Source organism: Echinops telfairi, unplaced genomic scaffold (assembly GCF_000313985.2).
Source record: "Echinops telfairi isolate 266 unplaced genomic scaffold, ASM31398v2 ScPeMD7_7469;HRSCAF=8507_1, whole genome shotgun sequence".
NCBI lineage: Eukaryota > Metazoa > Chordata > Mammalia > Afrosoricida > Tenrecidae > Echinops > Echinops telfairi.
Genome location: NW_022111373.1, coordinates 19,989,563 through 20,002,767, shown reverse-complemented (window position 1 = coordinate 20,002,767; position 13,205 = coordinate 19,989,563). Strand labels below are relative to the sequence as shown.

The 13,205-nt window shown below is 40.8% G+C and overlaps 1 protein-coding gene across 1 annotated transcript in view; it reads left to right on the top strand.

Annotated features, from left to right (window-relative positions):
• The window catches only part of LOC101643974 (synuclein alpha interacting protein), a 111,542-nt gene that overhangs the window by 63,153 nt on the left and 35,184 nt on the right, over positions 1-13,205 (top strand). The window contains exon 6 of the mRNA XM_004696966.2: positions 1,952-2,065. Coding sequence (XP_004697023.2) covers positions 1,952-2,065 — 114 coding nt within the window. The remainder of the gene's footprint in view (positions 1-1,951; positions 2,066-13,205) is intronic.

The following is a 13,205-nucleotide window of genomic DNA, read 5'->3' as shown; positions in this document are numbered from 1 at the left end:
AGAGAGTTATTTTGAGGATCTGAGAGAGCATTCCAAGAATGTTAGGTAACGCACAGCATGTGCTTAGTAAATGTAGGTGCTTTGTCTCACTTAATCTTCATGGGCATTTCATGAGGTAATTGATATTATCCCTGATAATTCACAGATGAGATAACTCAGTATCAGAGAGATGAATCATCTTGCCTAACGTAACTAAACAGTAGATTAAGGAATCAAAGCCATTTAAAATTTGGATTTTAATCACTAGATGGTCTTTAAATTGTCGGGAAAACCTACTACAACCCTAGCTGCCCAGGTTGTGATTGTTGTTTACTATCTTGACCACTCTTTATAATTTTCACATACATATGATAATGCCTGAAAGCATTCACATCTCAGCAAATGCTTAAAGATGGGAAAGAAGTTTACATTTAAAAAAAACAAGGGAGCAAGAGCTGGTCTTACAAAAGCCTCACAAAGACTGTCAGAAAATCTTACTCCAGTTCATTCTGCCCACTTTTACTGGACTGCCCTCTTGATCTATCTGGGAATCGTTTTTTGGTTTCCCAGAAAGTATGAGAATTGTGGATCTTTTCTGCATCATTACACCCATGACAAATGACGCTTTCATAATAATGTATACCATTTAAAAATGTATTTTACTCATTAATACAAACACAGGGCCACTGAATAAAATGTTTCACTCCACAAATGAATTGTATTGACTCTATAACATTTTATTTGGCAGTTCAAAATTACCGGTCTATTGTATAGACCCTCAGTGAAGGGTACTAATTGACTGGCTATGGGTTGTGTTGGCTTGCATATAGAGCAACTGATATGTTCATAGTTTTGCTGGTATTGATGTAAAATGATCAGCCACCTTGGAAGGACGCTGGGCAGTTTTTTCTAATGTTACATATGTACCTACTGGAAAAGCCAGCACTGCTACTCCTACGTGTTTATTCAAGAGAAATGAAAGCATGCATTCACAAAAAAGACACTTACGTGAGTATTCACAGAGACTTTATTCATATCTCCCAAATGGATAAGTAAATTGTGATATATTCACATAATGGAATACTTCTCAGCAATAAAAAGAAACAAACTTACAAGTAGTAGTTTAGATGGCTCTCAAAGACATTATGTTGACTGAAAGGAGATAGACACAAAAGTGTCTAATATTTTTGATAGACTTAATATCAGTGTTTATTTGGAGCAGAGGTGAAGTGGATGAGAAAAAAGGAGTAAAAGAAAACTTTATAAGTAAGGGGAATGTTCACAAGCTTGATTGTAGCAGTAATGACCAGAGCAGACACATTTGTCACAGGAGCCCTGGTGGTGCCCTGGTTAGGAATTGTGCTGCTAACTACAGAGTCAGCAGTTCAAAACTACCAGCTACTCCCTTGGAGAAAGATGAGGCTTTCTGTTCCCATAAAGAGTTACAGTCTCAGGAACCCGCAAGGGCACTTCTTCCTTGTTCTGTAGGCTGGCTGTGAGTCAAATCAACCCAAGGGCAGTGAGTTTTAGTTTGATTTATAGCCTCAAAACTAATCAAACTCTACATTAAAAACGGATTCTAAAATAATTGGTCAAATGTACTTGAGTGAAATTCTTCACTTGATTTAAAGGCAAAACCATAGACCAAAAAGGATAATGTTATTAGTTGCCTCTGAGTCCATCCTGACCCATGGAGACCCAATGTGTGAAGGGGCTTCAGGGCTGTCACCTTTCAGGTAAGATCCCTCGACAGATCTTCTGAGGCATCGCTGAGTGCTTTCACACTATTAACCTTCTAGCTAGTAGTGAAGTACTCAACCGTTTTCACCACTTTTAGGTGGTACAATTATATTCTGAATAAATCAAGCCAGATGGAGTCACTATTCAGATGATCTCTTCCTTTGGTAAAATTGCCACCCGTGAATTTTTCAAAGCAGAGTGATATTGAATTTCTCTTTCTTTTTGAATCTAGAATGGTCAGTTGGAGTGTGTCCGCTGGATGGTGAGTGAAACAGAAGCCATTGCGGAACTGAGCTGCTCCAAGGACTTCCCGAGCCTTGTTCATTATGCAGGTTGCTATGGCCAGGTATGAAAGAGTTTAAACATGGTCCCTGGGTGTGCCATATATTCTGTTCATTTATTACTTGATTAGTCCATTAAATCCAAGCATAGAGCATAATAAAAATGTATCCAAAGCTCCATGTGCAATGATATTTATGTTAGTACTCTGTTAATTGAAGAAAAAATTCTGATACATCTCCCGTACATCCTCGAGTATAAGCCGACCCGAATATCAGCCAAAGCACCTAATTTTACCACAAAAGCAGTATTAAAAATGTGCTGGAAAAACTTGGCTTGTACACAAGTATATACAGTAAGTATCCCCAAGATATTTAATTAGAGAAATAAATGAAGGTGCTTCCTTATAGTAGAATTTTATGGGAAATCCTTATGAGATAAAAATGCATGTTATAAAACTATTCCTATAATTTAGTGCTAATTTTGAATTTTGGACAGAAATAAATGAGAGAGAAGGCAAAAGAAGAAAAATAATATAAAAATTATGTATTTTAGTTGTTATCACTCAGGGTGGGATTACAGAAGGTTTTACTCTCTCTTTTGTGCTTTTCTAGATTTTTATAATAAATATATTTTATTTTTGTAAAAGTGAAAAATGATATATTTTCTGGAACCCAAAGTTAAGGAGAATTTTTTTTTTAAGCATTACAAACTCAGAAGATATGGGTGCTAAGCAAAATGTGGTGAAAAAATTAGATGGTGCCCAACTATCAAATAGAATAGTGTCTGGGGTCAAAAGGACCTGTTTTCAAACAGCAGCAGTCTAAGTGAGGTGGTAACTAAATCCACATGGAAGAAGCACACCAGCATCCGTACTCAAGGATTGTAAATTATATAATCCAAAGCCAAAGGAGGGAATAGTATCAGAAGTTAAATTGTGAGATTTGGGTTTACAGAAGGCTCGATGAGAATGGAAGCACAAGATACATTTGCGAGATCTACACAGGACATAAGCCTCTGGTGATTTCCCTGTAACCATAATTGAAAGATGAGAATAAACTAGTTATCAAACAGAGAGTATTGGAGAATGACTATAGGAGATCAAAATGATAAACCTAAGCGAATGGTTAAAACCTGGTCTCTTGATCCCTCTCTGATGCCCCTTGGACTTGATCTGGAGTTTAATATTTCGCAGGGGGGAGGGGTTCTTTCCATATTGAGGACTAATATATTTTGGCATTGTAGATAGCTTTCTTGAATCTTTGTTATATGTTTTTCTGTTTTTCATTATATGAAACCCAGGATTGATGAACCTATAGAAACAACGATTAAAATGAGGGTCCCTTGGGGGTGTGGTGGCGGAGTTAGTGGGGTGGGGTAAAGGGGAGCGGATATTAAAGAGTTCAAGAAGGAAGAAAAGGTTTTGAAACTGGTTATGGTAGCAATTGTCCAATACCGGTTGATGTGATTGAACCATGGAATGGTATGCTACCTGTGTTAGCTCTCAATCAAATGATTTTGAAAAAATAAAATAAATAAAAGTGAGCAGGCATACTAAGAAAATGACTTCTACATTAGAGAATCCTCATGTTACTAAGTGATTTATAAAGATCACAGTAAGCATGAGTAAAACATTTCACTTTCTCCTTTTAAGGAGAATTAGTAAGTGTAAAGTATTTTTTAAAGTAGAACCACAATATGCTGATCTCCATCTTTTATAGAAAGGCAAACAACTCACCACTGCATTAACATAGATTTAGTTGTATTTGTTTGTGGCAAAGAAAATTGTTTCACATGCATTTAACACACGCCCTTTGGCTTCATAAACTTTCCTGGTGTCAATGAATTGTGGTGCTGTCTACAAGATATTATGATTTTTCAAGGATAACCATCTCAAGTTTTAAAAGTAGATTCATGAATAGCAGTTTTTATTTGGTGGGAGTCATATTAGCCATTACAGTTTATTTGTACTACAATAGCACCCCACACTTATACACATGAACACACACACACACACACATACACACATACATACATGCATGCACACACATATTAATGCCTGTATACTGATGTAGTGCTAGAAGCACTTACTAGCATGTGCCGAGATTTTGGAAGACAACTCCCTGGACAGCCAACTGAAAGAGATCCATGTTTGTGCCCTTTCCAAAGAAAGATGACCCAACAGAGTAAGGAAATTATTGAACAATAGCATTGATTTCACATGCGTCTAAAGTTTTGCTGGAGCTACCAGGAATTCAAGCAGCATTCAGAAGAGGATGTGAAAAGAAGAATATCGTTGCTGACGTCAGGTGGATCTTGGCTGAAAACAAAGAATATACCAGAAAGATGTTTACTTGTGTTTTACTGACTATGCAGAGGCATTTACTGCAATGATCATGACAAACAATGGATAACATTGAAAAGCATCATAATTCCAGAACACTTCATTGTGCTGGTGGCATCGTGGTTATGTATTGGGCTGGCTGCTAACCACAAGGTCAGCAGTTTAAAACCACCAGCTGATCCACAGGGGAATGAGGGGATTTCTACTTCAATAAAAAATTACAGCGTTGGAAGCAGTTCTCCCCAGGGTAACAATGAGTCAGAATCAGCTCAGTGGCAGTGAGTTTGTTTGATTGGGGTTTAATTGTGCTCATGTGGAACTTGTCTCTGGATCAAGAGGCAATTGTTGGCACAAAACAAAAGGCTGTTGCATGGTTTTAAATCAAGAAAGATGTGTTTCAGATTGTATCCTTTCCTCTTCTTCATTCAATCTGTATGCTGAGTCAATAATCCGAGAAGCTGAAATATATGCAGAAGAATGGGCATAGCATTGGAGGAAGGCCTATTAGGCAGATGAAGCAAACTTATTTTCTGAAAGTGAGGAGGACTTGAAGCACTGTTTGCTGAAGAGCAAAGAACATAGCTTTCAGAATGAATTACAATTCAGTGTCAAGAACACAGAAGTCCTCTCTACTGGACCAATAGACAGCTTCATGGCAAACATGATCTCATTCTGCTTGAATTTAGAATTAATGCTCATGGAAGCAACAGTCAAGAAATTAAATAACATATTTCCCTGGGAAAATCTGTTTCAAAATATTTCGTTGTTATGTTAAAGAGCAAAGATATCACTTGAAGGACTCAGGTGCACTTGACCTGAGCCATGACATTTCCAGTTGTTTCATGTGCATGTGAAAAACGGATAGTGAATAATGAAAAACAAAGAAGAATGTATGCATTTGAATAATGTCTAATCAAAGCAAAGAATGGACTTCAAGTTAGTTCCTATGGCTTCAGGACTAGATTCCATTTTCTCCCTAATTCTGTTGGGGAAAATACCACAGGCTGCTAAAAGAACAAGCAAATCTGAATTGGTGGAAGTATGGAAGTACAGCCAGAATGCTCCTTAGATGCAAGGATAGTAAGACTTCCTCTCTCGTACTTTGGACATGTTATCAGGAGAGACTAGTCCCTGGAAAAGGAAACGTTGCTTTGTAGAGGAAGTAGATGATCAGCAAAGAGAGGAAGACTGGCAAGGAGATGAATTGACAGAGTGATTACAGCGCTGGGCTCAAGTATAGCAGCAATTATAAGGATGAAGCAGCACCTGGCCATGTTTCTTCTGTGACCTCAACAGCACCAAAAATGTGTGCGTATGTGTGTGTGTATACATATATATTTCCTATGTGGCAAGCACTGTACTATTGCTTTTTATATATCATTATACTGACTTCTCAATTCTTACAGCCATGATACAGATGAGTAGGTTGAACAATGAAAAATGGTTCGTGTGCATGGCCAAATATCTAATGCGAGCGAGGACTGGATTTCGACTTCGTTCCTCTGGCTTCAGGAATAGATTCCATATTCTCCGTACCCCTGTCGACTGTGCACAGGGCACTCACGCAGCCTAAGTACACTGGCTTACCATGTGTCATCTCGCAGTACCTACCTTCTCATAGTTAAAATACTTATGAGTCATCAGAGAAGTGTGCAACTTTATGACACTTCTTGACGCAAAAAGAGAAAAGCAGGAAGACTATTTAAAAATTTTAATAGACAAATTTAAAAATAAATTGGCAAAAATCTTTGCTGTTGTTAGGTACCATCGAGTCAGCGCAACAGAACAACATGTGGCCTGGCCCTGCACACTCTTCACATGGTTCCTGTGCTTGAACACAGTGTTGCAGCCCTGGTGTCAGTCCATCCCCTGGAGGGCCTGTCTCTCTTTCACGGCCCCTCCACTTCACGAAAAGCTGCTGTCTTCAAGATCCTGCACCTACCCGCTCCCAGCTCTACAACCTGCTCGTTCCACAAGTAACGCTGATAGTCAACAGGCATTTTCTGAAGATGCCTTTTTTGTTGTTTAGACACTGAAATCTCTGAGAATCAACTCACCAAGACAGCCTTGCTTCCCCAAATCTCAACAACTTTCCAACGTTGACAGGGCGCAACGTACCACTTTTTATCACTCTCTATTGTGGAAAATGTGTTTTCTTTCTGACAGGTTTCCACATTAGATTCATTCTGGCTTTTGCATATTTTACTGTACTGGCAAAGGGGAAAAAGGCTCTTCTAATGGCTGGAGATGCGATCACTACTAGTCATTATTGAAAGAGCCCCGGTGGCACAGTGGATGAAGCCATCTGTTTCCGGAAACCTCCAAGATGGAATCCCCTGTCTTTACAAGTCACTTTCAGTTTAAAACAGAATTTGATGTATTCCCAAATCGCCAAATAATCCGTTCATGGCACTAATTTCATTTGCTTATGCACAGCCTAACGGGGGATGTCCGCTCCACATCAGGGAAGGCTCTCGAGCCCTCTTGGTGGAGCACAGCAAAGTGAAGGAAGAAGGGGTGGCCTTACTGTTCTGAGACTCTACGTAAACAGCTGGGCATTCGAATGCTGCCTCTTAGGAGAGGTCGCTTACCTATGCCACTTTCTTATCCAACTCTCACAGCAGGTCTCTAATAATGCTGAAGCTGCTGGGGCAGAACAAACGAAAAGGCCCTTTCCGGAGCTGCTGGGTGATCCTGTGGCTTACTTGGCTGGACTAAAGGGAACGGTGGAAACAAGTGACCTATTTGAAGAGCTGGGTCAAGCATTTGCTTCATGCTCGTATCAGTCTTCGGGTTGTTATTTCAAGCTGATAAGCATTTATAATGACCTAGCATACAGTTTTCAGCGGGGCAGTGGAGCCGCAGAAAGCATTCCTACCCGGGTGGAAAATGCAGAAGCCCATTAGAATGTGGAACTCTGTTCAGCCATCTGACATCCGCCGCAGCCACTTATGCGACAGATCACCTGCGGAGATGCTGGACTTGGAAGCACGACAAGGCTAATATTTTCGCAAGAAAGACTGTTATTGAACACTTCTCTAATGGATTCAGCACATGCGGGTTTTTCAACATCCAGCAGGCACTCTCGTATGTTTTGCTTTTGTTTCTTCAGTAAACACCTCTGTAAAGGATAGTACAGGGGAAATTCCTCCCTTGGTTTATTTTAGTTGCCCTCTGCCCTTCATATAGATTCTTAAAGAATTGGCTACATTTGACTCCCAATTTGTGTCTTTTTTCTTGTAAAAAGTACCTTTAAATACTCCAGTGTCACAGGCTTGCCAACAGTTTTTAGTGGCCTCCTGGAGTGATAGATCTTTGGGTGATAGAAATTGATTTTCCTTTTCTTGACACACAAAGTCTCAAAGGGTGCAATTATTTCATTGCCTGATTGGACCTTGCAGAACGAGGCACAGGGGCCATGGAGGGAAAGCCTGGGGGACACTCCAGGAACAAGCAGGGCGTGTCCTCCGATAAGTTTGCTTAGCTATCCCTTGAGAGAGAGATTATTGAGAAAACCATCAAGACAAAATCGTCTTAATTCAAAACTATGACCTATGGAAGGAGCTGTTTTCTTCACAACACAAGGGTCCCGTCTGTCTAGCGGTCTCCCACACATCCCCTTTAGGTGGGACCTCCTGCCCTCGTCTCTTTGAGGGCACTGCGGGGCCCCTTGACCTGTTTGGCTTTGGTCATTGACCCCAACTCTGTGCTGTTTTCAACGAACCTATGGTCACTTGTTTTGCTTCTCAGTCATTCGTGGTGATTTGGGGCCAAGAGTTTCTTCTGTAAAACCAGTGTGCAAATCAGCGATGTGCATAGGCCAAGGGGCCTTCGTCTGCCTGGGTTAGGTGTCTATTTTGAATGTTTGACGTGATACTGATAGATGTGTTTTGCTTTAAGAAGACTCAGCAATTCCTAGTACTGGTCAAGTGCAGGGGTGGCATGCTGGTGAGAGGGGTGCGTCCACAGGCTGAGTGTTAATGTTGTCTTTCCACAGTTTACTTTTCAAAAGGCAAAATATTTCCCTGGAGCTTATTGTTTCGCTCTCATGGGGAAGAAATACGTAAACAATGCTAAAAGTGCTGCGACTGCAGATGAAAGCAAGTAGAAACGTCTTTGATTAACACTGTGCACTCCGAGGACAGCTATAAGAGAAAGCATAATTGAGACAGAGCCCCGCCAACCCGCGGGCTGTGAGCTTGAGTGCTCTACCTGAGATGTGCAAAGGAACTTGTCCTTTGAGGAGTCTAGCGTGCTGGGGAATGAGAATGGATATTCGTTCTCAGGAAGATGTCAGCAGAGTTAGAAGAACACTGGTGCTGGGTCAAATGGCCTCAGTTGAAATCCTAGCCCTGGCTTTAAATAAAAATACATTGTTTTTCTAAAAGGAAAGTTTTCCCTGGGCATGTTTTCTACCTGTAAAATCAGATTACTAGGACTTCCTCCTAGGTTTAGGTGAGAATTCGCTGAGAAAAACACCCCCAAGCACTATCTATTGATCTGCACCTCCCAGCATTGAGTCCATTTTGACTCATAGTGACCCCATCGGCCAGAGGAGAACTGCCGCAGCGGGTTTCTGAGACCAAAACTCCTTATGAGAGTAGAGAGCGTCATCTTTCTCCCAGGGAGCCATGGTGGTTTCAAACTGGCAACCTTGTCCTTAGCAACCCAACACATAATCCACTACACCACCAGGGCACTAGAACAATGCCGGCTACCCTGGATGGTGAAAATAATTAGGCTTGACTGCTAAGTGGAAGACCAGCAATTCAAGTCCCCCCACAGTCACCTCCAAAGAGAGAGTTGGTCATCTGCTTTTAAAAAGCCACCTTTGAAAACCCTGTGGAGCACAGCTCTACTCCGGCGGGGTTGGCCTGATAAATGATCAGCCAGGTGGACCGTGATCAATTGTTATTGTTTATATTGCTATCAAGTGGAGGGGGCTTCAAAAAGTTTGTGGGAATTTTTGTTATCTTTCCATTCTATTTTCCCCCTTTTCACCCTCATATTTATTTATTTCACTGTAATTGAAAGGATTAGAGAAAGCTTACGAAAGAGCTATTCAGCCCTTACTCTGTTACTGTACATACCTGAGTATAAGCTGATCCGATATCCACTGAGGCACCTAATTTTACCACAAAAACTGCATTAAAAATGTGCTGAAAAACTTGGCTTATACTCGAGTATATATAGTAAGTCCTTAGATAGTCTTCCCACAAACCATCCTCATATTTTATCATCTCTGAGTTCTACATTTTGAAGTTATTGTTGGCATTTTTTTTAACCTTTTAACATTTAAAAACTGGAATGAATCCAATAATTGTTGCCATATTATATTTGATCAACTATTGTTGCAAATGAAGCTGACTCCTAGAATTTATGACTGCACCATAAACTATCAAAATGTTATTGACACAGCAAGAAACGTGTGGCATGCTTTTCAACTACCGTATATACTCAAGTATATACCAACTAGAATATAAGCCAAGACACCTAATTTTACCACAAAAAAACTGGGAAAACTTATTGACTCGAGTATAAGCCTAGGATGGGAAATGCAGCAGCTACTGGTAAATTTCAAAATAAAAATAGATACCAATAAAATTACATTAATCGAGGCATCAGTAGGTTAAATGTTTTTTAATAATTTATTTCAAAGAAAAACAGTAAACTAGCTCTGTAAGTGGAAAAGAGGGTGAACAAAAACAGTATGGTATCAACAATAACTTTAAAAGCACAAAAACTTTAGCTGCAATGGAGAACAGGTGAGTGAGACCCTCACTCGAGTATAAGCTAAGGGGGGGCTTTTTCAGCATTAAAAAAATGTGCTGAAAAACTCAGCTTGTACACGAGTATATATGATACAGTTTTAGTCAAACTGTCTAGAAAACCTCACAAAATAAGTATGCTAACTACTTCTTTAAATAACTTGTTGAGTCTTTTATGCATACATGAAATAAAGCATTAAAAGAAAAAAACAGAAGAGCTCCATGAGAAAGGAAAATCACCACGAGAGAAAATGTGTCCACAGAGGCAGTTTTCAGTCCATAGATTAAAGTTGGATAGAGGGATGGATGTGTGGGTAGAGTGTAAGGTGACCAGATGTCCCGCTTTTGGCAGGACAGTCCCAATTTTTAACAAACTGTCCTGTATCCCGTGGTGTTTTAAAAAAGACCTGATTTTTAGAAAGAATGCACGACATACTAGGGTATACAGTTGTCGGGTGCCATGTGGCTATTTTGCCAGGCTATGAGTTTTATCAATGGTGTCCCGCTTTACCAAACTGGTCACCTTAGAGAGAGTTGAGCCACAAGTTAGAGAGGCATTCTGTGAAGCAGAATTCACACAAGAGGACCTCTCCACCTCTGGGGCTGCATTGAATGTTCACTGAAAGCAATGCCCAGGGGAAATGAAGATTTGAAATTACCTTCATCCTATAACATCTCGTCTCTGTACAAAACACATACAGCTATAGAAATAAGTGGTGAAGTGGACACCGTCCACATGTAATACACCAATGCATTAACCAGGGCTTTCTTAGTTGTAATGTTCTTTCCTCCTGTGATGTACTTATTGGTCAAGTAAGCCACTGCTTAAATCCAACGATAATGATCTCCCAGGCCCGGTCTTCAGAATCAGGGAGGAAAGCTCACTTTCTCTGAGAGTGGATATCGAGTAAGCCAATGAACCAAATCCATCGCCATCAAGCAGATTCCAGCTCAGAGTGACACTCTCTAGGGCCTTTGAGGCTGTAAATCCTCGTGGGAGCTAAAAAATCTCACGTTTCTCCCCTGAGGCCGCTGGTGGTTCCAACAGCTGCCCTGTGGTTAGCAGCCCAGATCATACTCCATCATGTCACCCTGCTCCTTTGGATACCAAGCAGTTCCTTAGGAAAACTGGGGTTCCAGCCCTCTCGACATCCATCTCAAAAGTCCTAGATGTTGCTTGTTAGAATGCCAGGTGTCTAGCGAGTCAGTCACATATATTAGTCCTCTGCAGAAGAACTAAAGGGGAATGTTTGTTTGTATGAATATCTCAGTGCATGTTGGATTATGGAAGCTCTTTAATTCAAAGGAAGAGTTACTCATGCCATTTTAATAGAAGAAGGCACGCAATGGCAACAGTCTAACTTGGAAAATCATCAGGAACCAAGAAAGCTCGTGTCTCAGGCTCTTGATGTCTTCTCTGAACACAGCAAACCCTGAAAGATAGAGGTCCCTAGATTCCCTCAGTTGTTCACAAGGGGGAAAGGTTTCATTTTAAAAAATACAGTATTCCTTTTCCTAAAAACACCTCTATTAAAAGTCAAAGCACTATGAATTTTAGTAAAGGTTGTTATGTGTGCATATAAACATTTCCACCATAAAACTTAATTGGGTCTGAAAAAAACTGAAAAGAAGGTATGTGTAAAACACTTTAAATTTCTATTACTTTACTTGTCAAAGAAAGGAGTGCTCTTTTCCCTCAGATCTTCTGATTTTTAAAATAAGGCTCTTGAGTTGGTGGATGCCCTAACATGCCTCACCCACTGCAGTTTGAAGATCACATGATGTAATCGCATGGGACAAACCAAGTCAGCGTGAGAACAAGAATGACCCATGAAAGAGGATTTGTTCTCCTTGTGACGGGGACCTTATCTCACTCTTACAAGCACAACAGCCTGCTCTCCTGAAGTCCCCACACCAGGTCACTGTGGCTTTGATCTTGGGATAATGCCAAGCGCCCAGTCCTTGAAGGCATTTACATCACATGCACAGTCATCTTCCCCAAAGACAAATCATCCACTTGCTTTCTTTGTTTCTTTCTTTCTTTCTGGAAGTGGGTGGGGTGGTTGGCCACTATTTAATTTTAGGAAAAAATAGAGTAAATAGATCTACCTCATACGTGTGTGATATACACCACTCGCCCTGATCCAAACAGCATCGCCAGGTTTGTTTTTGAAGACAAGGTTAAGCGTATCAGCATCTCCTTTCCTCATTCTGACTCCCAGCCTTGGCCTTCAAGTTCTCCTGCTCAATGTCTAGAGACCCTTGAGGGTCTCTCCCTCACTCAGCCTGCCTGTTTTTGCAGCTAACTCTTACCCTGAAACCCCTTCTAGGGGTGCCTTCTAGGTAGGTTCTAGACGCTGGTTGCATTTTTCCTCTGCTTGATCTTTGGTCTTCCTCCTGCTTGCTCATTTGGCAAAACTGGAGTGCAGATGATCAGTCCGCCCCTGATGTCTCAGAGACCTTCATAATCGGTGCCAGCACAAGGGGGAGGGGGAGGAGAGGGGGAATGGAGACATTAAAGGAGTTGCCTGTTTTTATCCAACATTCCTCCAGCAGATTAGCTGGCATGTTCAGAAGGTGAAAGCAAATTTAATCCAGAAAAGTATAAAAAGTTCATGACCAGTCCGAACAAATAACTGAGGGGGGGGGGGAGTCTTTTAAAAGGGTATGAGGAGGTTCAAGGCTATTTTAAACATACGATTATCTTTTTAAATGTCACATTCCACCCACTGAACTTCATGCTGTTGTTTTTACCACTCTCATATTTTTTTAACTTTATATTGAATTCTTCTATTTTAAAACAGTGAAATCCCATCCCCCGGCCTTCCCCCCAAGCCAAGCACAATATGAAAATACCACAAGGGCTCAGTGGGTAAAATGCAAACAGATTGCGAAAAACCCCACTGACGGCGCTCTGTGGCTTTGCTTTCGGAAGGGTTTTGTCCACGGCGTCAATTTCCATCACTGTAACCTGGGAGAAGAGAACACCTTACCTGGAAACACCACCACCGTTTGCTCAGAAAATTCAAGAGTAGCCTCGTTTTTGGTTTTTGGTTTTCCTTAAGGAGGTTATACTTGGTAGCTCTTTTCATAAG